Source organism: Bufo bufo, chromosome 2, assembly GCF_905171765.1.
Source record: "Bufo bufo chromosome 2, aBufBuf1.1, whole genome shotgun sequence".
NCBI lineage: Eukaryota > Metazoa > Chordata > Amphibia > Anura > Bufonidae > Bufo > Bufo bufo.
The window spans coordinates 462,562,761-462,586,670 of NC_053390.1; the positions used below are offsets into that span (position 1 = coordinate 462,562,761).

Genomic DNA, 23,910 nt, shown 5'->3' on the forward strand with positions numbered 1-23,910 from the left:
CAGGAGCCACGACACCGTGTGAACAGAGCTCAACTGAAATAATCTGGCAATATGCGCCACGTTCCAGGTTATTATTCACAAATAAAAAGAAACACAAAATGCAATATTCTATTATGCGCAACAGAGTTTCAAAACATTTTTATAGGTTGTAAAGAACTGAAAATGGTCATTTGTTGAATTTGCAGCATTAAGAGGTTACATTTACTAAAAACAAAAGATATTTCAATCAAAAACATCTTAACAGTTACATGTTAACATTGGACTCCTCCTTTGATATCAACTTCACAATTCTTGCATCCATTGAACTTGCGAGTTTTTGGCAAGTTTCTGATTGAATTTCTTTTCAGGAAGTCAAAATAGCTGCCTAAAGCTGCCGTTTTGATCTGCACTGCCTCCCGCCCTCAGATCTTTTTCTTGAGAATACTCCAAAAGGCGGGGCGGATCAGGGGCGGATGCTGGCCACACCATGAGTTTCTTTCCTTTTATGCTAATAGCAGCCAATGAATCAGAGGTATTCTTTGCAGCATGAGATAGTGTATTGTCATGCATGAAGATGAATTTGCTACGGAAGGCACGGTTCTTTTTGTACCATGGAAGAAAGTGGTCAGTAAGAAACTCTATATACTTTGCCGAGGTGTTTTTTACACCTTCATGGACCCTAAAGGGGCCTATCAGCTCTCTCCCCATGATTCCGACCTGACACATGACTCCGCCACCTCCTTGCTGCCATCGAAGCCTTGCTGGGACATGGTGGCCGTCCACGAACCATCCACTACTCCATTGATCTGGACCATCCAGGGTTGCACGGCACTCATCAGTAAACAAGACTATTTGAAAATTAGACTTCATGTAGGTCTGGGCCCACTGCAACCATTTCTGCTTGTGAGTAGCGTTGAGCGAATCGAGCTTCAGATCCTAGATCCGATTAGCTATAAACTTCGTTTTAATGCTGTACGGCACACGGCTCCATACAGCAATAAAATGTATGGGCTCCGGTGAGGTGAACAGAGTTATCAACAAAGTCTCACAAGACTTCGGTGAATAACTTCGGCCATCGATTTTTCAACTTTAAAGCCATTTTAAAACATGGATCTGAAGTCTGCTTCAGTGTCGGCTGGTACCCCGGTACCAAAGCAGACTTTAAATCGGATCGATGTTTTAAAATGGTTTTAAAGTTGAAAAATCTAATCTTGAAGTTATTCACCAAAATCCCACGAGACTTTGGTAGTAACTAATTTCCCTCGCTGGAGCCAATAAATTTTAATGCTGTACAGAGACCAATCTCCGTACAGCATTCAAATTAAGTTTTGAACAAATTGATTTTGGATCTAAGATCTGAAGCTCAATTTTCTCAACACTACTTGTGAGCACTGGTTGGTGTGGCTGAATAGTAGATTTATGCAAAACTGCAAGCTGCTAGAGCAGTGATAAGCAACCTTCAGCACTCCAGCTGCTGTGAAACTACAACTCCCAGCATTCAAACATGCTCTGTTGTTCTTCGAACTCCCATAGATGTGAATGAAGCATTCTGGGAGTTGTATTTTCCAAACAGCTGGCGTGTCGGGGGAGCAGCCAGTGGCAGGCCGCAGGTGTCGGGGAGAGGGGTAAGTATAACCTATACGAGGGGCCCGGGCGTGAGGGGGGTAATTACACGGGTTAGATAACCCCTTTAAGAAGTTTTCCTTTAATTAGGTTCACATGGCAAACTAATTATCACAGGTGTTTGAGATTGATTTCCGTCATCCAAATAGCCCTGAGACACAATACCATCCAGGAGTTTAATCGAAAAACAAAAAATAGGATTTTTATGCTTACCTGTAAAATCCTTTTCTCGCTGAGTTCACTGGGGAACACAGGAGACCATGGGTATAGCTGGCTGCCACTAGGAGGCGACACTAAGCAAAAAAGTGTTAGCTCCTCCTCTCAGCTATATCCCTCCTGCAGACACTGTTTGTACAAAAGCAGTAGGAAAAGCCAAAAGAAAACAAGAGCAAGACGAGAACTGGAGATGGGTCCAAATCAAAAACAGGTGGGACCCAACAGGAAGAGCCAGCAATGTACATACTGGGTGCGAGCTGTGTCCCCCAATGAACTCAGCGAGAAAATTTTACAGGTAAGCACAAAAATCCTATTTTCTCGCTCATATCATTGGGGGACACAGGAGACCATGGGACGTTTTAAAGCAGTACCATGGGGAGGGAACAGAATCCAGAACAAAGCCAAGGCTGGTCATAAGATCCCGCTTTAAAAGGCGGGGAAAGGATGCACAGGAACCCCTGAATGGGACAGGAAGAGCATGAACCCGAAAGCCAGCCAGAGTGAAGAACACACAGTGGCTTAGACTGGGCAGAAAGAGGAAAGCCCAGTTAAAGGAAGCCCAAGGGCTCGAGAGACTTCAGAAAACGTGGATAGCAACACAGAATATCCACAAGAAGGATAAGCGTGTCTGACAACTGAAGATTATGTTCGGAACGTTCCTCTGGATATCGAAGATCACAAATCTGCGGTGAAAGCCCGGACTGGAAAGCCAAGAAGTCTTGCATGACAATAGGCCCCACAGAAAACCGAGGGAGGTCAACTCAGGTAAATGGGTCTGTAGAATCCGGGTATGAACGAGACCCGACAAACGAACAAAGGGACCCAAACAAGACCTTACCAATGTGTAAGTACCAGGATGGGATTTTTCAACACAGGAGAAAACTTGGTAATCTGGAAGGAATCACTAGCTAGATGGTGGAGGACCAGTCCTGTAGCGATCTCCCACGTAGATGAGGCAGCATCTGTGGGCCAATTTGCAAGAAAAAGAAAAAACAGAGGAGTAGCCAGATCCAGCATGAGAAGAGAATAGAAATTATGGAATATGATCAATCATCAATAAGAGGTAAAGTACGGCAAAGGGAGATGAAAAAACCATAACGGGAACCAGTCAGAGGTATAAATTGAAAGGCCATAGGCCACTTGGGAGAAGTCTGAGAGGAAAAAACTGTGTCCTCGGGGATCAATAGCATCTCAGCTGTGCAGCAGAGAGGAATGTGCATAAGAAAGTGTGGCCAACACAACCACCATCACTGGACAAGGAAGAATGTGAGTGATGCTGCATCCAGAACCATATCATGACTGGCTTTAGACAGCCTGAGAAAAAACAGTGCAGAGCCAAGACAACCACACTGTGAAAAAGGAGCAGGCTACAATCCATGAGAGAGAGCATCTACGCTCCCTAGGAATACACTCATGGAAGCAGAACCAAAAGGTAAGGACCGCAGGATACTCCTAAGGTGAAGTGGTAGACAGAGGCCCCCAGAGCCGAAGAGGCTTGTTGTGAGACTTCTAGTGAGAGAAGCTGCCTGATACTCCATAGAGATAGCTGCCTGAATCAGGCATGCCCAACCTTAGGCCAAACAACAAAATACCTTGGTGATAGGCAGAAGCAAAGCAGACCCCAGAAACATCGGAGGTGGGAAGCCTCATCAGAGACCATATGCTGTCTGAAGGGGAGAATGTGGTTATCAGTGCCAGAGATGAGAGAAATACTCCTCCAGGAGGGAGTGTGATGACGATCTCCAACGTCCCAACAGTACCAGAGAAACACTGGTCACATTAAAAAAAATAGTACCGGTATTCCAGAGCAGTAAGAAGTCAACCTCATAAGTATGGATACTGGCCAGGTGGACAGAAACAGTATCTGGGGGGGGGGGGGGGGGGAGAGAAGGGGGAGTGTAATCATTTGTCTTGGGATGGGACATCAAATAGAAAGGGTGTTGCGTTCCAGCAATGAAGCCTCTATTAATGGTCGCAAGAAGTGACAGCAACCCTGATTTGCCTGGTGGGGGGGGAGTAATGTAGCCGTATCTTGTGGTAATGCAACTATGCCACCTATGAAAGAGGATAATGCAACAGAGGGTGCGGTATCTAGTGGTAATTACGTCACCTGCGGCAGGGGGTAATGCGACAGGATACACGGTATACATTGGTAGTGCAGTTATTCTTTCCATGGAAGGGAGGAAATGCGACAGAAAGCACAGTATACATTGGTAGTGCAATCACTCCTCCTATGGGAGAAGGGTAATGCGACAGGATATACAGTAACCAGTGATGGTGTAAATACTCCAAATGTGGAGGGGAGGGTGGGATGAAACGGAGTGTACCACATCCAGTGGATTGAAGGGAAGTGCGAAAGAGTAACCACATGGGGCAGGAGTGCACATGCAGCATCTGTAGAAGGGGTTAATGCTGTATTTATTTAATTATTAGCTTTATGACACTTACATCCAAGTTGCATAATAATATGGAACACAGTGTAGTATATGGATTTATAGGCTTAGCAGCTTGTGCCACATAGATGTGCATATCTCAGTTCCCTGGACTCTAGATTACCTGGTATGATTCTAAGATTTTAGCTCATGACATTGCTGAGTTCTTTACGTAAAAGATCAAAGAGAAGGCTGCAGAGTCTGACCTTTTCTACCACCTTCTTAATACCAGATCCCCAAAGTAGCAGGTAAGTGAAAGGTCTGTGCTATAAGCAATGCGCCGAACTTTCACTTACCAGTAGGAGGAGCGGCTGGCCGGCCACAGACAGCGCAGGTAAGTATAATGCTTCTAAAATTGCTAAGTAACCATGGCAGCCAGGACTGCAGTAGCGTCTTGGCTGCCATGGTAACTGATCGGAGCCCCAGCGATTAAACTGGGACTCCGATCGGGGGGGGGGGGGGGAGAGGGGAGGCCGCACTGGCCACCAATGATGGGGAAGTGATTTTAATTAAGGGGGGGGGGGGGAGGGGGGAGGCCGCACTGCCACCAATGATGGGGGGGGGGGGGGGGAGTGATTTTATTTGGAAGTGGGGGGGGGGGGGAGAGAGGGAGAGAGGCCCCCAATGAATTTAATACTGAGGAGGGGGGGGGGGGGGCGCGCGCACTGGCCACCAATGAATTTAATACTGGGGAGGGAGGGGGGGCCGCACTGGCCACCAATGAATTTAAAACTGGGGAGGGAGGGGGGTCTGTCCCCTGCTGCCTGGCAGCACCTGATCTCTTACAGGGGGCTATGATATGCACAATTAACCCCTCAGGTGCGGCACAGGCAGCAGGGGGCCGTTATGTCCACAGTTCTTAGTATATTCTAACTTGAAGCGTCCCCATCACTATGGGAACGCCTCTGTGTTAGACTATACTGTCGGATCTGAGTTTTCACGATCTAACTCAAATCCGATGGTATATTCTAACATAGAGGCGTTCCCATGGTGATGGGGACGCTTCAAGTAGTTAAAATATACCATCGGATTGGAGAAAACTCCAATGGTATATTAATAGGGACTCCTGACTTTACATTGAAAGTCAATGGGGGACGGATCCGTTTGCAATTGCACCATATTGTGTCAACGTCAAACGGATCCGTAAGTCAGGACGGATCCTTTTGCATTGTAAGTCAGGACGAATCCTTTTGGCTCCGCACGGCCAGGTGGACACCAAAACGCTGCAAGCTGAGTTTTGGTGTCCGCCTCCAGATGGAATGGAGGCGGAACGGAGCCAAACTGATGCATTCTGAACGGATCCTTATCCATTCAGAATGCATTGGGGATGAACGGATCAGTTCGGGGCCGCTTGTGAGAGCCCTCAAACGGATCCCCAAACGCAAGTGTGAAAGAAGCCTTACTTCTGAAAGCAAGCAGCCATATTTTTCAAACATTGGACAATCCCTTTAAACTAAATGTGTTCAGCTATGTTTAGCTAGATCAGCAATCTTGACATCACAAGGATCTTAACATGTATGTAAAGAGTTCCAATTGAGAACTTTCTGTGAAAGCACAGTAACTTTAAAAGGGATGTCCACCTTTTATTAAATGATGGCCTGTGCTCAGGATAGGACATCACTAGCTGATGTGCAGGGGTCTGACACACCACATCCCCAAATATCAGCTGTCCAGCAATAGCTCCAAATGCAAACAGCTGCATCTACCTTGTAGTATATTGAGAACACCCCTGCAGCTCCCACTGACTTCCATGGGATGGGTGCTGCAGTGACGAGTTCAGTCCACTACAAATTAAACAGAGATGTCTGCTTTCGGCACTTGAGATACTGTCGAAAAGCTGAAGGGTGGGGGTGCAAGGTGGCGGACCCCTGCTGATCAGCTAGTGATGGCCTCTCCTGAGGATAAACTATCACTTTAAAAAAGTTAGACAATACATTAACATCTTAAATATTACTGTCCACATACCTGTTCTTCTGGTGGCATCTGAGAGCTAGCAAGCCATAAATCCATGTCCTGAAATAAAGGTTTAAAAAAAGAAATAATCACTATATGGGCCATGAATGGATAAGATAAAAATAAAAGAAGAAAAAAATAAATCAAGCTGTGACTGATGTATAGATATAACCTAACTACATGCTACAGAAAAACACGTGGCAACAGAACGTTACTCAGTATCAAGGTCACTGTAACAGACAACCGCAATTTACTTACATCTGAAGTTTTTCCCTGTGGTTTTGCATCTTCATCCTTTACCTCCGTTTCATCTTCCCTGGCTTCCTTGGTTGTAGATTTCTTACGTTTAGTCTTCTCTTCTTTCTCCTTACTCTTCTGCCACAAGAATGAAAAATAAAAAATAAAATAAAAAAAAAGATATTTTTAAATGACTATCTGCTATAGAAGAAAATACACTGAAAATGCACATAGTATATGTTTTCTGCGCTGGTTCTAATGTGTAAGAAGGCACACCAGGATGATTCAAGCATACATGTTTATAAGGAGATAATAAATGCTTTAGGTAACTAAAGCTGATCATACAAACTAGATATGTGCCAATGGAACAGGACAACCATCTTATGCACATGGGAGGCCTTCTGACTCTCCTCCGACTCCAAATGTCAAGGGAGATCAGGATGAGCATTTCAAAAGCAGATGGGCGAGACTGAGATCGTGCACTTGGACTTCCTAAGACTTTTGTTCTTTGGGAGACGCACTGCTGCCAGAGGACTGACAGTGGCCATCTTCCCTGTTCCTGCTCAGGATACATGCAGGCTGGGCCGAGCAGGCATGTGTATGAAAGGGCTGGTATAGATTAACAGCCACTTAACGTGTATGGCCAGCCTTAAGTTGGTGATCATCATAAGATCTATGTATGCTGAACCTGCCCACCTGCCTCTGACCGACAGGTTTTTCCATATGATTCAGAAGCAGGTGAGCGGGGAGAGCCAGGAGCTCACGAATATGGAGACTCATTGGAATGCACTCAAGCTATTCAATACAAGATTTCAGCAAAATGGCTGGATCAATTAAACAAAGGAGATCTGTCACTAGTTTATGTTGTCCTTAGAACACCATTAAACTGGTGACATATTCCCTTTCACACTTTGTCTTCCCTTTACAGAGGAAGAAGGGAGGGAGAGGATGCAAGGAGGATGAAATGCTAACCTTCTTTTCTTTCTTCTTCACTCTCTCAGACTCCGGTTGTTTCTTCTCCTTCTTGCTGTGTTTTTTAACTTTTTGATCCAATGTGAAGGCATCATTTTCAGGAGATTTTAGGGTGTCTGTATTTCTGTGCCTCTGAACTGGAAGTTTTTCTGTGTCGGCCAAAGGTCTGGAGGACAAATGCCATGTTACTGCAATGTGTATCGGTTTTAGTAGAAAACTGAAATGGTCTTAATCTGTAGCAAATAGAATCATTATTAGGCTATGTTCCCGTCCGTGTCAGAGGCTGCATCACAGTTTGTCAAAAATAGCGGAAAGAAAAGTCTTGCATGCGGAAAACTAACGCAATCAATGGGATCTGTTCCCGTGAGTTATGTGCCCCATCCAGCATTTTCCATATTATGAGCAGAAGAACGGAAAAAAAATAGCGCTGATGCGAAAGCATACTTAGCATGCTGGTGGCATGTTAGAACCTCAAAAATAGGCATACATGAAAAAACATAGGTTAGGTTACATACTTGTCTAAATCTATATCCAGAGCTCTGTAGGGATCATTTGGATCTTTGTCGTCATCGTCGCTGGGAAGAGCGTTCTAAAATTAACATATTTCAAAAGTTAAAAAAATGACAAAAGTTATGGTGTGGGAAAAATAATAAACCAAATCAATTTTGTGCAACGGTGGTGTTGTCTGCACCCTTATAAAGCCTCACTCTAGTAATGGTAATAAGAGTTTGGAATCATTGTCGTAGTCCTGTTGCTAAAGCAATGCACATCCGACATCCAGAGCCTAAGGCTACTTTCACACTAGCGTTCGGGGCTCCGCTGGTGAGCTCCGTTTGAAGGGGCTCACAAGCGGCCCCGAACGCATCCGTCCTGCCCTAATGCATTCTCAGTGGAGGCGGATCCGCTCAGAATGCATCAGTCTGGCAGCGTTCAGCCTCCGCTCCGCTCAGCAAGCGGACACCTGAACACAGCTTGCAGCATTCGGGTGTCCGCCTGGCCGTGCGGAGGCAAGCGGATCCGTCCAGACTTACAATGGAAGTCAATGGGGGCGGATCCGTTTGAAGATGACACTATATGGCTCAATCTTCAAACGGATCCGTCCCCCATTGACTTTCAATGTAAAGTCTGGACGGATCCGTGCAGGCTACTTTCACGCTTAGAATTTTTTTTTAACTATAATGCAGACGGATCCGTTCTGAAGGGATCCAAACGTCTGCATTATAGGAGCGGCTCCGTCTGTGCAGACATCAGACGGACCCGCTCTGAACGGTAGTGTGAAAGTAGCCTAAGCTTTACATGTCTCATGACCTGAACTCTAAGCTCCTTTTCTTGGGGGTTTCTAATAATCCAACACATTACTATGCTCTAAAGTCAGAAATAACGCATACTAAATAACGCATCACCTCCACACAGATGTCAGAGGTAAAATACAGAGACTTAAAATCCAACTTTTACACGGCAGTCATATGTCAACCTTAGTTTATCATCATTAACCCCTTAAGGACATTGCCATTTTTCATCTTAAGGACCAGGCTAAATTTTGGAAATCTGACGTGTCACATTATGTAATAATACTTTTACTTAGCCAAGCCATTCTGTTTTCTCGTGATACATTGTACTTCATGATAGTGGTAAATGTGAGTCAATATAAAATCACCTTTATTTATATAAAAAAAAGAAAAAATTGTAGATGTCATTTTATTTTTTTAGGACGTTAGAACGCTTAGACTTTTAGGGTACTTTCCCACTTGCGGCAGAGGATTCCAGCAGGCAGTTCCGTCGCCGCAACTGCCTGTGGGACCTGGCAATCCGGACGCAAACAGATGCATTTGTCAGACGGATCCGAATGCGGATCCGTCTGACAAATGCATTGCAATGGTTGTCATCCGTAAAAACGGATCCGGTATTTATCTTTTTCACATTTTTAAAAAAGGCTGCGCATGCGCAGACCGCTAAACCGGATCCGTTTTTCCCGAACACTTGGGGCCGGATCCTGTATTAACGCATTTCAATGGAAAATAATGCTGGATCTGGCATTCCGGCAAATATTCAAGATTTTTGGCTGGAGAGAAAACTGCAGCATGCTGCGGTATTTTCTCCGGCCAAAAAACATAAGAGGGACTGAACTGATGCATCCTGAACGGAATGCATTAGGATAAAACTGGTCAGTTTTTTCCGGTATTGAGCCCCTGTGACGGAACTCAATACCGGAAAACAAAAACGCTAGTGTGAAAGTACCCTTAGAAGTAATTCTTTAAATTTTTAAGAAAATTTCCAAAACCCACTTTTTTCAGGACTAGTTCAGTTATGAACTTACTTTCTGGGGATTACATAGTAGAAACCACCCATCCATAAATGACCACAGTTTAGAAACTACATCTCTCAAGGTATTTAAAAATTTTACAAACTTTGTTAACCCTTTAGCTGTTCCAAAGGAATTAGAGGAAAATGTAGAGGACATTTCTAAATTTCAATTTTTTGTCAGGTTTTCCATTTTAATAAAAAAATTTCCTGTAACACATCAAGGGTTAACAGCCAAACACCACTCAAAATCTACTACCCTATTACTGCGATTTACAGAAACACCCCCCATATGTGGTCGTAAACTGCTGTGTAGCAGGGCGCAGAAGGAAAAAAAGCACCATTTGGTTTTTTGGAGAGCAGATTTTGCTGGACTGGTTTTTAGATACCATTTGCCATTTGAAGCCTGATCAGGATTAGATATACTATGGCAAACCGGATGCCTGTGAAGGCGCCGGTTGCCATGGTAACCATCGGGGTGCTGCCACAGTAGCGCAGCGGCCCGATGGGGAAAGGAGCCCCCTCCCTCTGTAAACCATTCAAGCATCAGGTCGCAATGGCACAGCAGTGGCCCATACAGGGCATGGAAGGGGTTAAACAGCTGCCATCGACTGATGTCGGCTGTTTCAAGCAGAGTGTCAGCTGTACAGTATGTTACAGCCAACACTCCGCTAACCACTCGGCAATCCTGAAACTGAGGAGGAACTGCAGACATGGTGACAGTTTAGTGCCATGACGTGTACAGTCGTGGCCAAAAGTTTTGAGAATGACACAAATATTAGTTTTCACAAAGTTTGCTGCTAAACTGCTTTTAGATCTTTGTTTCAGTTGTTTCTGTGATGTAGTGAAATATAATTACACGCACTTCATACGTTTCAAAGGCTTTTATCGACAATTACATGACATTTATGCAAAGAGTCAGTATTTGCAGTGTTGGCCCTTCTTTTTCAGGACCTCTGCAATTCGACTGGGCATGCTCTCAATCAACTTCTGGGCCAATTCCTGACTGATAGCAACCCATTCTTTCATAATCACTTCTTGGAGTTTGTCAGAATTAGTGGGTTTTTGTTTGTCCACCCGCCTCTTGAGGATTGACCACAAGTTCTCAATGGGATTAAGATCTGGGGAGTTTCCAGGCCATGGACCCAAAATGTCAACGTTTTGGTCCCCGAGCCACTTAGTTATCACTTTTGCCTTAGGGCACGGTCCTCCATCGTGCTGGAAAATGCATTGTTCTTCACCAAACTGTTGTTGGATTGTTGGAAGAAGTTTTGGTACCATTCTTTATTCATGGCTGTGTTTTTGGGCAAAATTGTGAGTGAGCCCACTCCCTTGGATGAGAAGCAACCCCACACATGAATGGTCTCAGGATGCTTTACTGTTGGCATGACACAGGACTGATGGTAGCGCTCACCTTTTCTTCTCCGGACAAGCCTTTTTCCAGATGCCCCAAACAATCAGAAAGAGGCTTCATCGGAGAATATGACTTTGCCCCAGTCCTCAGCAGTTCATTCACCAAACTTTCTGCAGAAGATCAATCTGTCCCTGATGTTTTTTTTGGAGAAAAGTGGCTTCTTTGCTGCCCTTCTTGACACCAGGCCATCTTCCAAAAGTCTTCGCCTCACTGTGCGTGCAGATGCGCTCACACCTGCCTGCTGCCATTCCTGAGCAAGCTCTGCACTGGTGGCACTCCGATCCCGCAGCTGAATCCTCTTTAGGAGACGATCCTGGCGCTTGCTGGACTTTCTTGGACGCCCTGAAGCCTTCTTAACAAGAATTGAACCTCTTTCCTTGAAGTTCTTGATGATCCTATAAATTGTTGATTGAGGTGCAATCTTAGTAGCCACAATATCCTTGCCTGTGAAGCCATTTTTATGCAACGCAATGATGGCTGCACGCGTTTCTTTGCAGGTCACCATGGTTAACAATGGAAGAACAATGATTTCAAGCATCACCCTCCTTTTAACATGTCAAGTCTGCCATTTTAACCCAATCAGCCTGACATAATGATCTCCAGCCTTGTGCTCGTCAACATTCTCACCTGAGTTAACAAGACGATTACTGAAATGATCTCAGCAGGTCCTTTAATGACAGCAATGAAATGCAGTGGAAAGGTTTTTTTGGGATTAAGTTAATTTTCATGGCAAAGAAGGACTATGCAATTCATCTGATCACTCTTCATAACATTCTGGAGTATATGCAAATTGCTATTATAAAAACTTAAGCAGCAACTTTTCCAATTTCCAATATTTATGTAATTCTCAAAACTTTTGGCCACGACTGTACACTCGTCATGGAGCACTAAGTAGCAGTGCTACAGGACGAGTATACACGTCATATAGCACTAAGGGGTTAATAATAATAATAAACCTCACAGAAAAATCCCTATCAGAAGAGAATAAAGATTTAAGTGTGGCCCTAAGCATGTCCAACCTCTGGCATCTCCTCAGTAACGATGTCCACGTGATGAGCAGGGGCAATGTCCTCATCGCTCTCAGTGTGAACAGATTTGTGTCGCCGAGACTTTCCACTTTTCTTGTCTTTCTCTTTCTTCCTCTTCTTATCCTTCTCATGACGCTGTTTGCTTCTTCGTTCCTCCTCCAACTTCACATACTGATCAGAATTGGGTAGCCCTAAATAAAGCAATTAATTTAAAATGTTAAGAGTTATTATTTTGTACATCTTAAAGGAAATGGGTCACCAAAAAAATGACCCATTATTTGTTAAACAGTTTGAAAGAATTTTTGATAATTTTTGCACTGGACACTAAGCCTACTAATAAGTCCCAATTCTTGGTCTATACAGATCACATTACTGCAGTCACTTGCTTATCATTATAGGCAATAGTTTTAACTGGCAGAAAAAATTAAATAAAAATTAAATAAAAATCGGCAATACATTCCCTTTAAACCTCACAAACATGTAAAATGCTAGCTAAAATGGTAAAAGTTCCTGTACTTAAACATGAATATCCAAGACTGGGATATTTAAAAATGACATGCTTTTCTTGAACACCCCAAACAAACATTCTCCTTACCATAGTCACACTTATGGTGAGAGTGCTGGAGCTACAAGAAAGCAAATGTTCTTGACAGGAAATGGAAAAGTCAAGAGAACTTACTAGTAGAAGTTAACAAGCGCAAAAACCAGCAACTTCTAAAAGCTATGATCCATAAGACAAGCTGGGCACAGCAGTGAGAAGCTCCTACAGCTAATATAACCGCATGCATCCGTCATGAACTGATCCGGTTGTATTATGTCTTCTATAGCCATGACAGATCCGTCTTGAACACCATTGAAAGTCCATGGGGGACGGATCCGTTTTCTATTGTGTCAGAGAAAACAGATCCGTCCCCATTGACTTACATTGTGTGTCAGGACAGATCCGTCTTGCTCCGCACCACATCGCGGACAGAAAAACGCTGCTTACAGCATTATTCTGTCTGCGATGGGGACGCAACCAAACGAAACGTAAAGCATTTTGGTGCATTACGTTTCGTTTAGTTCAGTTTTGTCCCCATTGACAATGAATGGGGACAAAACTGAAGCGTTTTCTTCCGCTATTGAGATCCTATGACTGATCTCGATAGCGAAATTGAAAACGCAGATGTGAAAGTAGCCTAAGCATTTGCCATAGGCAAATAGTGAAAATTATCTGCCACACATCTCTAAGGCTACTTGCGGATCCGTCTGGTATCTGCACAGACGGAGCCGCACCTATAATCAAACGCTTGCATTACCATGAACCAACATTTTTTATTTATTTTTTTGTACGTGATAATGTAAACGGATCCGTTTTGACTTACATTGAAAGTAAATGGGAGGCGGATCCGTTTACAATTGCACCATATTGTGTCAGTGAAAACGGATCCGTCCCCATTGACTTACATTGTAAGTCAGGACGGATCCATTTGGCTGCGCATCATCAGGCGGACATCAAAATGCTGCAAGCACCGTTTTGGTGTCCGCCTCCAGAGCGAAATGGAGACTGATCGGAAGAAAACTGATGCATTCTGAACGGATCCTTATCCATTCAGAATGCATTGGGGCTGAACTGATACGTTTTGGGCCGCTTGTGAGAGCACTGAACGGATCTCACAAGCGGACCCAGAAACTCCAGTGTGAAAGTAGCCTTATCTGTATATCTCTAGATAACTGACTGGGCACTGCTTTTTTTGTTACAGTTCAAACTTTTTGAGGTGCCTACCCAAAATTGCACAGTGCATATGGGAGTGGTGGTGCACTCTAAAAAGAAAACCAGTATGCATAGTATATGGCAATCTGTCAAAGGAAAAGTGCTTGACTGGTTTCACATAGATAGATTGATCAGATAGACACAGTCACATACATAGCATGTTGTAAGAATTGGTTCCAAGTTGGAAACCTGATCATCTTATAAGGGTTGTCCAAGGTAATCACAAATTTGTCCCATGCCACCTAATGCTTTAAAACTGAAAATTACTAGCAGAAAGATTATCAAAATTAGGGTTATTCACTTAAAAAAGACGACTGAGGGGAGATTGAATTACTATGTATAAATATATCAGGGGTCAGTACAGAGATCTCCCCCATCATCTATTTATCCCCAGGACTGTGACTGACAAGGGGACATCCTCTGCATCTGGAGGAAAGAAGGCTTGTACACAAACATAGAAGAGGATTCTTTACGGTATGAACAGTGAGACTATGGAACTCTCTGCCTGAGGAGGTGGTGATGGTGAATTCACTAAAAGAGTTCAAGAGGGGCCTGGATGTATTTCTGGAGTGTAATAATATTACAGGCTATAGCTAGTAGAGATTGGTCGTTGATCCAGGGAGTTATTCGGATTGCCTGATTGGAGGCGGGAAGGGATTTTTTATTCCCCTAAAGTGGGGAAAGATTGGATTTTTTGTACTCACCGTAAAATCCTTTTCTCGTAGTAGGCATTGGGGGACACAGCACCATGGGTATATGTCCAACTACCACTAGGAGGCGACACTAGACATAAAAAGTGTTGGCTCCTCCCCGTTGGGCTATACCCTCTCCACAAGCATTAGGCTAATCAGTCTGTACCAAAAGCAGTAGGAGAGAGAAGAAAGGCAAGGAACCAACAACTCCCATACCGGGAAAGATCAAGAGACCAGCCCGGAGAAGCGGAAGTAAAAAACATAGGGTGGGATCTGTGTCCCCCAATGCCTACTACGAGAAAAGGATTTTATGGCGAGTACAAAAAAATCAAATTTTCTCGTGCATGGCATTGGGGGACACAGCACCATGGGACGTCCCAAAGCAGTCCCGGAGGGTGGGAAATGAACAGCCATGCCACCGGTTGGGCATACAGGTGCAGGAGAACCATGTGACCCAACAGGAGAAAAGCACGGAATAGGCATGAAGCCTCATAACAAGGGAGAAACCCCAAGGAAGCAACAGCGAAGACTGCCAGCACCCTAGGACAAATGCCTGGGAGAAGGTCCCAAATGCAAGAAGGCGGCAAAGGGGAACATCTAGCTCATCCAAAGGCTGGAGAGAAAGCAGGACAGCACCGCGTATTGGAGCTACCTAATATTCTAATTGTCTCAGGCTAAAGCACAAACACCCTGTGGCCAACCCTTGACAGGCCAGAGTAGCAAGGAAACATGGAATCACTGAAGGCCAAACGAGTGAGGAAAGCAACAGCAAGGCTCACATGTGAAGGGAACAGGACTCCCCTCACCGCAAAGCAGGTGATGAAGATAAGCGCCCTATTGAAAGGAGAAAAAAAAAAAAAAAAAAACACGCTAAGGGAAACGGCCAACCCTTGGAAAGGGAGGGGTTGTAAGTAAATGCCAGGAAAAGAGAAAAGAGAAGACCGGCATCCTAAAATCAGGAGACGAGGAACGAGTCTCTGAAAACAAAATATCGCTGAGAAGCGCAAGATCGGAGAAACTCTGGCCAAACGAAGTATCAGGGAAGAAGGGAACCAGATGCAAACCCAGGAAAACTCAGCAGGGACACACTGGAGTGAGGGAAGCCATAGCAAGGCTCACATATGAAGGGAGCAGGTCTCCCCCCACCGCGAAGCAGGTGATGAAGTTAAAGCGAACCTTTCACCTCATTTTCACTTTATAAACTAGCAACAGTACCTTATAGATTATCTTGAGTGTGTTGTTATCCATGTTAGTGCCGCTTTCCTGGGCTCTTTATACTTCAAAAAATCGTCTTATAAACGTCACATTCGGTGCTCCAACAGTCATGCAACCAGTCAAGGGGGTAGTCCTTCCATCTCCTCTGGCCGTACCAACCCTGCCCTAACCCCTCCTCTATGCTCCTTAACTGACAGCCGGCTCAGTCGCCGGGACGGCGCTTCCGAAACCTGCGCATGCGCCGTCCTCCTGATTCGCCGCGCGATCCCGTCTTTCTTGCTGACAAAAGCGCGATCATGTAACAGAATCGCGCATGCGCCTTACGCGATGCCGGCCTGTCTGCTCTCCCTCCCGTGCGCCATAGGGGAAGGAATTGGTCATGGACAACTAGCCATTCTAAGAATAGTGGCTAGAAATCTGCATACATTGTCCGGTAGAGGGTAAGTACAGCGGCTTGGGTTGTACCACTAAATCGACAGACACCCATATGCATAAGGAATGGCGAAGTCGCTATGAAAGAAACTGGGTGTGACTACACGAAATGTAGAAACCAGCTGCGACCGACATACAGAAGACTCCCAGGGGGAGAAAGTACCTGACAGGCGCAGACAATAGCAAGGTCCAAGGGGACTGCCCTCTGTCAGATAGCACAACAGAGCAGAGAATATAATGGAACACCCGGACACAGAAAGAACTACGGAACCCTGTCCGATGCCAGAGCAATCAGCAGAAAATTCACCTACCAGGCAGGTGTGTGGCGCTCAGTGGTTCTGTCCCTGACTCATCAGGAAGGATGTCCAGCGAGGAAAATGTCGCTGATCCCAGAAGGATTGCGTGTGGCGGAGGACATCCAGTGATGGCCGAAAAATGCTGCAGCGGCCGGTGCTCACCAAGCTACGTACCCCAACAAGGAGAAGATCCAGTGGAGATCACTGTCCTCCACCAGGAATGGTCCGCCCTGTAATAGAAAACAACGCGGGCACTCCATTATAATACGGGGTAACGCAGAGTGCCGCAGACAGTAGTATTTTATAGGGAGCACAAAGAGCAACCCGAGCACAAAAGCTAACAACCACCTGGCCATGGTGTAGGGACCGTGGTTGTATGTGGACCACCCACCAGATCAGAACAGATCAGCCATATACTGGGTACACCAGAAGTAGCACTAGACCAACAAGGTGGAGGTGGGGGTTGGGCTGGCCCACCCCTGCCAGATATGGTTACCATGTACATGCTGAACCAGGATGGCCTATTGTGGACAGTGCCTTGAGGAGGTACAAGGAGACCATAGAGCACGACAGTAACTGAGTGGCAGATGTATGGAAGAACCAAAAAGGGGAGCAACCAACACCCGCAGCACAGATTAGAGCCCGGGGAGGAAAAGCACCCAGTAATACAGAAACCGTATGGGCCATGGATTGCACTATAGGGTCCAGCACGTGGGATACTAAAAATACTCGCCTAAAACAGAGTTAAAGTGGCTGCATGCTGCACTCTAAGGAGAGTGGAAACAAAAACACAGCATCCGGGAATGCGACCGCATTTGGAGGATACAGGTCCTCAACCTGTAAGGTAGAAATACAGCTGGGTAGTGCAGGGATACGACCAGACAGGTGCCATGGGTACAGCATCTGGAGATGGTAGAGGTACTAGATTTAAGATTAGAGTGATGTGGCCGCATGGTGCAGCCTAGGACCGGAGAAGTGCAACGGCTACCGAGTTAGCAATGATACCTATATTCCGCTCGGGAAGGGGAAAATAGGGCCGCACGGTACCACAAAGAACGACAGGTGCACACCACAATCAGGTAGGTGCAATGGCAACTGAAGGAGGCCCCTATTTCACCTGAAAAGAGGGAAACAGGGCCGCATCAACAGATCTGGAGATGGTGCTGGAACTTCAGCTATGAAGGAAATAAGATGACTGTTTGGTGCACACTATCATGAGGTAGGTGCGGTGGCCACGGCAATACAAGGTGGCCTCAATATCTCGTCCGGTAAGGGAGAAATAGTGCCGCAAGGTACACCATAAGGCCAGATAGGAGCAACGGCTACAGCCTCTGGAGATAGTGTAGGAACTCTACCTATGAAGGGAGCAAAGTGGCAGCTTGGTGCCCAGTAGAACCAAACAGAGGCAATTGCTACAGCAATTGAGAGTGGCCTCTAGATCTCGCCTGGAAGTGAGAAATAGTGCCGCACGGAACACAAAAGAGCCCGCCAGGGATATTGGATACAGCATCAGGAGATGGTGTAGGTACTCTACCTATGAAGGGAGCAAGGTGGCTGGAAACGGACAGGTGCAATTGCTACGGCAATTGAAGGCGGCCTGTATATCTCGCCCGGTAGGGGGAAATAGTGCCGCATGGAACACCCTAGAGCCAGCCTGGAGTAATGGCTACAGCATCTGGAGTAGGTGTAGGAACTCTACCCATGAAAGTAACAAGGCGGCTGGAAACGGACAAATGTAATCGCCACGGAAATAGAAGCCGGCCTGTATTCTCTGGTACAAAAGAACCTTTAGAGGCCGAGAAGGGTTACCAACCCTACAAGAGGCGTTTGCCTGAATTATCAGCTTGCCTAGAACATAGCCCCTGGATAGGGGAACCAGGAAGGTCTGTTGTGTACAGCCTACAAGGGTGTACGTACCAGAGACACCGCGTAGGTGTCCCAGTTGCTAAGCACGGTGACGGCTGCCTTACCTGTGCGGTAATTACTTGTGCAGGCAGGAGAGCGCCATCCGAAAGTCCACTAGAGGGGCACCAAACCTGGGTAGGGTAGGTACCACCGTGCACGTTTGTCTTGACCTCACAGAGGGATCCTGCATGGTGGAAGACCGCCTGATGCTCTGTTCCGAGGGAATCGGTGCAGAGGTGTACCCAGAGGCAACTGACAGAGAAGGCTTCGTCACCAGCCTCAGGCCTGTCCCGGGGCGACCCGAGGATGCCAAGGAGGGGTGGAAGCTAGTTGAGACCACCCGAGGTTGGTCCGTGGGCTACACCTCGCGTGACCCTGCATCTGAGCGTGAACGTGGCCCATCTGCAGGGAGGACCCGGGGGGGGGGGGGGGGGGAGAACCGCAATTTGTAGGTAGCGCTCCAGAGACTCCGCCAGGGTTTGGGCGAGTCAGGCAAGGTTCCCATGGTTCGACAGGGAGGGGGGACAAGCCCACCCATGGAAACCTCCGTAGACAACGGACGCACGTGAAATACGTGGTGATCCGATAGGGAGGCTGGGAGAGGGGGCCCTCATAAAGCAGCAGAGGGCTGTCCTATCTGTCCCCGGATGCCACTTTCCCAAGAGGTGCTGCAGCAGCTATAGATCAGGTCAGGGCTGCAGGAGAATGCGGCAATTGAGAGGGGAGATGGGGGGGGGGGGGGGGGAGGAGCCTGCAGAGCAATTCAGCCAGAGGCTGCCTACCAGACCCAGGAGCTGTGCAGCGCGCCCCATGCAGGAGAGCAGAAGATGGCGACCCGGTCAGAGAAGAAGCAGACAGCCGGAGGAAGAACCGCCCCTCTGAGACCGAGCAGGGAACCTGGAGCTGGATTGGGCAGGCAGGAGAGGCCCCTCCCAGGCTCCCCCCACGGAGGGGAGGAGACGAGCAAGCCCGGAAAGCTCAGAAAGTGGGCGGGGAGTTGCGGCCTAGTAGGCCCGAAAAGCCGGGGCCTAAATTAGTGGAGCGCGGCCGGGGACGAATGGCCGCTATCGCGGGAGTGCACCGGAGCTGCCGCGACGAACGGGGGCCAGGTGGGGGAGAGAACTGGAGAAGCGACTCCCAGAGAGGGAAAAACTGAAGGCCAGGGGGCTACTGGGGCCATGATATAGCTAAAAGATGAGGTATCCGGGAAGGGAGGAGTGGGGGGGAATGCGCCCAGGCCCGGGGAGGAGGGTGGGAGACCTAATCTAACATACTCACCCTCAGACGTCTTCAGGCGCAGCAATAACCACCCTCTCGGCGGACTCAACACTGGAACCGTGGGACTGCCGGAATTCCACTGCAGAAGCAGATTTGGGGACTGGGTGGCTGCCAGGTACCCGAGTACGCGCCCGCAGGGGGGGCAACTAAAGTGGAACACGATGGAGCCACCCCTGCAGCAGGCCGGAACCTGCAGAGAAGAAAAAGAAAAAAGTAGCAGGATGACCTGCACAAAAAGGGCAGGGCAGGTCAGGTCAGGTCTGCCTCCTACGGACACTAGAACAAGACTGATTAGCCTTGTGCTTGTGGAGAGGGTATAGCACAACGGGGAGGAGCCAACACTTTTTAGCTCTAGTGTCCCCTCCTAGTGGTAGTTGGACATATACCCATAGTGCTGTGTCCCCCAATGCCATGCACGAGAAATTGGCTTCTACCTCACAGGGTTTTTTTTTTGTCTTCCTCTGGATCAACTTGCAGGATAGCAGGCCGAACTGGATGGACAGATGTCTTTTCTCAGCCTTACAAACTATGTTCCTATATATACACCTGGCCATTGCCTGGGTGTACACCTATCTATATAAAACTTTTCTAAAGCCATTTCTTACCCAGTAATACTCTTTGTTGTCTTTGGCCGAATTAGAGGGGGAAAATAAAACATCCAGTATTTATAAATAATTTCTTTTCTTTTTTTTTTCACAGGCCCTGTGCACATTAGTGTATTGTTGGCTGTTGATACAGTGCGGGGGCATGATACTGTAAAAGGGCTAGACTACTGTGGGGTGACTATGGTGGGGACATGACTACTGTGGGGGTCACTACTGCTGTTGTTCCTTTTTTGACCTTTTCAAAATTTGGTAGGTATGCTACAGCACTTAAAATACTGTAGACCTATATTTACCAACCTGTGGCTCTTCCGGTGATGCAAAACTACAACTCCCATCCTGCCCTGATGACTGCAGGCTGTCAGGGATTGATGGGAGTTGTAGTTTTGCAACATCATGAGAGCCACAGGTTGGTAAACATAGGTACAGATTTGTAAGAAGCAATGCAGTAAAACGAAAGCTGTGCTAATCGTCTGCTATGGGCGAAAATGAATGCTGTGATTGGTTGTTATGGGATGAGAGGCAGGGTGAGAAGCAGCGCCTCAGCAGTTATGGTTACATGCACATTACATTATTGGAACCTCCCAGAACCCTGTCCGATGGACTTGACAACCCCCATATATATACAGATTATACATTCACCTCTTTATCCTGCTCTGCCAGTCCAGTCCTCCTCCCGCTGTTTGCATACAAGACTGCAGCAATGACGTGCAGGTCAAATCACTGTCCTCAGCAGTCTTACTCCATTTACCACTGAGGACATTGATTGGCTGCAGCAGTCATATGCCATATACCTGAATGTAACTACTGCAGCTTGTACACAAACAATAAAGTGATTGGCAACAATAAAATTTATAATTAACTTGGACAACCACTTTATATATAAAGACCATTTCCTTCCACATGAGGCCATAAAATCTATTCAGTGTGCAGCCTTAAAGGGGTATTCCAAGATTTTAATATTGATGACCTATCCTCAGGACCAGACCATTGTAATCTGATTAACAAGGGTCTGTCAATCCACACCCTGCCAATCAGCTGTTGGCGAATATCTCTGGCACTGGAATTACACAGCTAGGCCCACAGTGTAGAGGACGGAGCTGGTTACTACAGTGCTTCTCATTCACTTCAGTGGGAACTGCTCTGCACTAACCAGCCCAACTAACCACACATTGTCAGACTGTGACTAATCAGTGGTATCGGGCTCCACCAATCAGATACAGATTCCAATACCCGTTTAAGACCATATCATCTCCCGCAACTGCAGACTTTTATTACACTTGTAGAAAATGGTGTGTCTGGTACCTGGAACTTTGAGGGGAACTGTAAGGTCAATCTGCACAACAGGTATATGGTCAACTCCAGGCGAGTCTTGGTACTGCTGTGGAAAGAAAAGTACTCAGAGAGGTGGCAGAGCATATATAATTGTATGATGGGTGACACCACAGACGTTCATCATGAACATGAGAAAGTCTCCAATCTCTATGAATCAGTGCATTGAATATGACAGAAATCCACATACCGTTCAAACAAAAAGCCCAAAAAAAAACTTTAAGGCAATATATTTAATAGCAACTGTAAATACCGTCTGAGGTGAAGGAGAACTTTTAATGTAGAACGGGTTATTGGCTTGTTCTTCTTTCCGTGCAGCACGTCTCTGTAGAACAAAACAAACAGTTCGGTAGATTACCGTATTTTTCACTTTATAAGACGCACCCAATGATAAGACGCACTCCAAGTTTAAGAGGAGGAAAATAAGAAAAAAATATTTTTCATCAGACCTCATATCAGATCCCTAAAATATCAGGACATCAGATCAGACACCCATATCAGGACATCACATCAGCCCTTATATCACCTATGTGATTTACATATACAGTGCTGTTATTAGCGATGTGATTTACATATACAGTGCTGTTATTAGCGATGTGATTTACATATACAGTGCTGTTACCAGATACCAGATCAGGAAGTCAGGCCCTGCTTAGAAGGGATCTTTGCCCTTTACCATACAGCATGGTACCATAAAGCAAAAAAATACGGTAATTACTTGAAGGGATTTATCTCAGAATGCCAACACTGTATCTGCAGCATAAGTGACAGGCGTCTGATCGCTGGGAGCTTGACCATTCCCAAGTACGGTGGACCTATATCCTCAATTTAAATGAAGCAGCGGTACAGCAAGTGCACAGATGCTTCATTCAAACTCTATAGGACTGCTGGAGATGGTCAAGTGCCGTACTCCGCTATCTTCCAGAAGTCACAGACTTTCAATCTAGGCTTCACTCAAGTGGGGGACAAGAGACCCCTGTTCTCCTGATTGGTGTGGATCCCAGTGATTAGATGAGATGGAAGAGAAGTTGCCAATCTGGGACAACTGATTTAACAGTAGATCTGAATTAAGATATTAACATCATCAGTACATGGAAGATATGAAGACCTTATAGGCTTATAGGACTGCATTTTAAAGTAGAGCTGCCTATACATGCATCTTTTCCACATACTAACCCTTGCCAACTCTTCTTCATCTATCTCTGGACGGGATGACTTCACATGTGTCTGTTTATCATCATGAAAGATAGCCTTAGGCTTTTCATCTTCTGACTCACTATCTGAGGGAGGCTCATTAATCCAGGCATCCAGGTCTAAGCTGAAAAGGAAAGCATATTACTAATTATTCATCTGCCATAGACAACAGTTCTGTTAGAAACAATCAAATTGCCAATTTGGGGAACTTGAGGCTACATACTGTACCACTACAAACAGCACATCATATGGTAACAAAGGCACATGAACCTGCATTAACCCAACTGAAGAGAAACAAGAATGTCAGGAATACAGCATGTTGTATGGTGTTCTGAAAACACCCTTGGTCCTAAAAATGGCACAATACATTATCCTATGTGAAAGGAAAAATGTGAAAAGTAATTCACAACATACCCTTCTGGAATAGGGACTTTCTTCTGGGCCTTTGGAGCCACAGGATTAAGTTCTCCAGCAAATAGGGCAATGACTTCCTCAGCTACAGGAACCTCCTTTGCGTGTAGTTTCTGTATATATTTCACAAGTTGCAATATACAGGAAGCCTGCAACACCCCAAAGAACATGGAAAGTAAATTAAACGTTTCATACTTCAGCAACGCAAACTGACTGGCAACAGTCCATGCAAACAGTTTTCTAGTAGTTGGGCGGGAAGGGGGTACATGTTTTAACCCCTTAAGGACTCATACGTCATCTCTGGCCGTGAATTAAGATCGGGCGGGTGCAGGAGCTGTACCTGCCCGATCAGCGGCAGGGGTCCAGCAGTCACCGATAGCCGGACCCCTGCTGCATGCGTCCGCATAGGTGAAATCACCGATGCCGGTGCATTAACCCCTGCACAGCCGTGGTCAGCGCTGACCGCGGCACATGCGATGTCCGTGCAGGGAAGAAGAAGCCATCGGGTCCCCGCGCTGCTGTGACGGGGACCCAATGGCATGGAAGGCAGCACAAAGCCTTCCTTAGGCATCGTGGCTGCCTTCCGGGAGAGTCTGTGAGATCCAGCCCCCTGTATCACACAGGCAGGAAGGCTGTAAGTGTAGT

General features: G+C 46.2%; 1 protein-coding gene across 3 annotated transcripts in view; it reads right to left on the reverse strand.

Annotated features, from left to right (window-relative positions):
* Nucleotides 1-23,910, reverse strand: part of AP3D1 (adaptor related protein complex 3 subunit delta 1) — a 99,163-nt gene that overhangs the window by 17,659 nt on the left and 57,594 nt on the right. For 2 of the 3 annotated variants that reach the window (XM_040417651.1, XM_040417650.1), the window contains exons 16-24: nt 23,269-23,414; nt 22,837-22,978; nt 21,914-21,985; nt 21,634-21,709; nt 12,147-12,346; nt 7,928-8,001; nt 7,413-7,578; nt 6,462-6,578; nt 6,216-6,263 (exon numbers count right to left, since the gene is read on the reverse strand). In XM_040417651.1, the coding sequence (XP_040273585.1) occupies nt 6,216-6,263; nt 6,462-6,578; nt 7,413-7,578; nt 7,928-8,001; nt 12,147-12,346; nt 21,634-21,709; nt 21,914-21,985; nt 22,837-22,978; nt 23,269-23,414 (1,041 nt within the window). The remainder of the gene's footprint in view (nt 1-6,215; nt 6,264-6,461; nt 6,579-7,412; nt 7,579-7,927; nt 8,002-12,146; nt 12,347-21,633; nt 21,710-21,913; nt 21,986-22,836; nt 22,979-23,268; nt 23,415-23,910) is intronic. The other variant, XM_040417652.1, reaches the window with a different exon arrangement.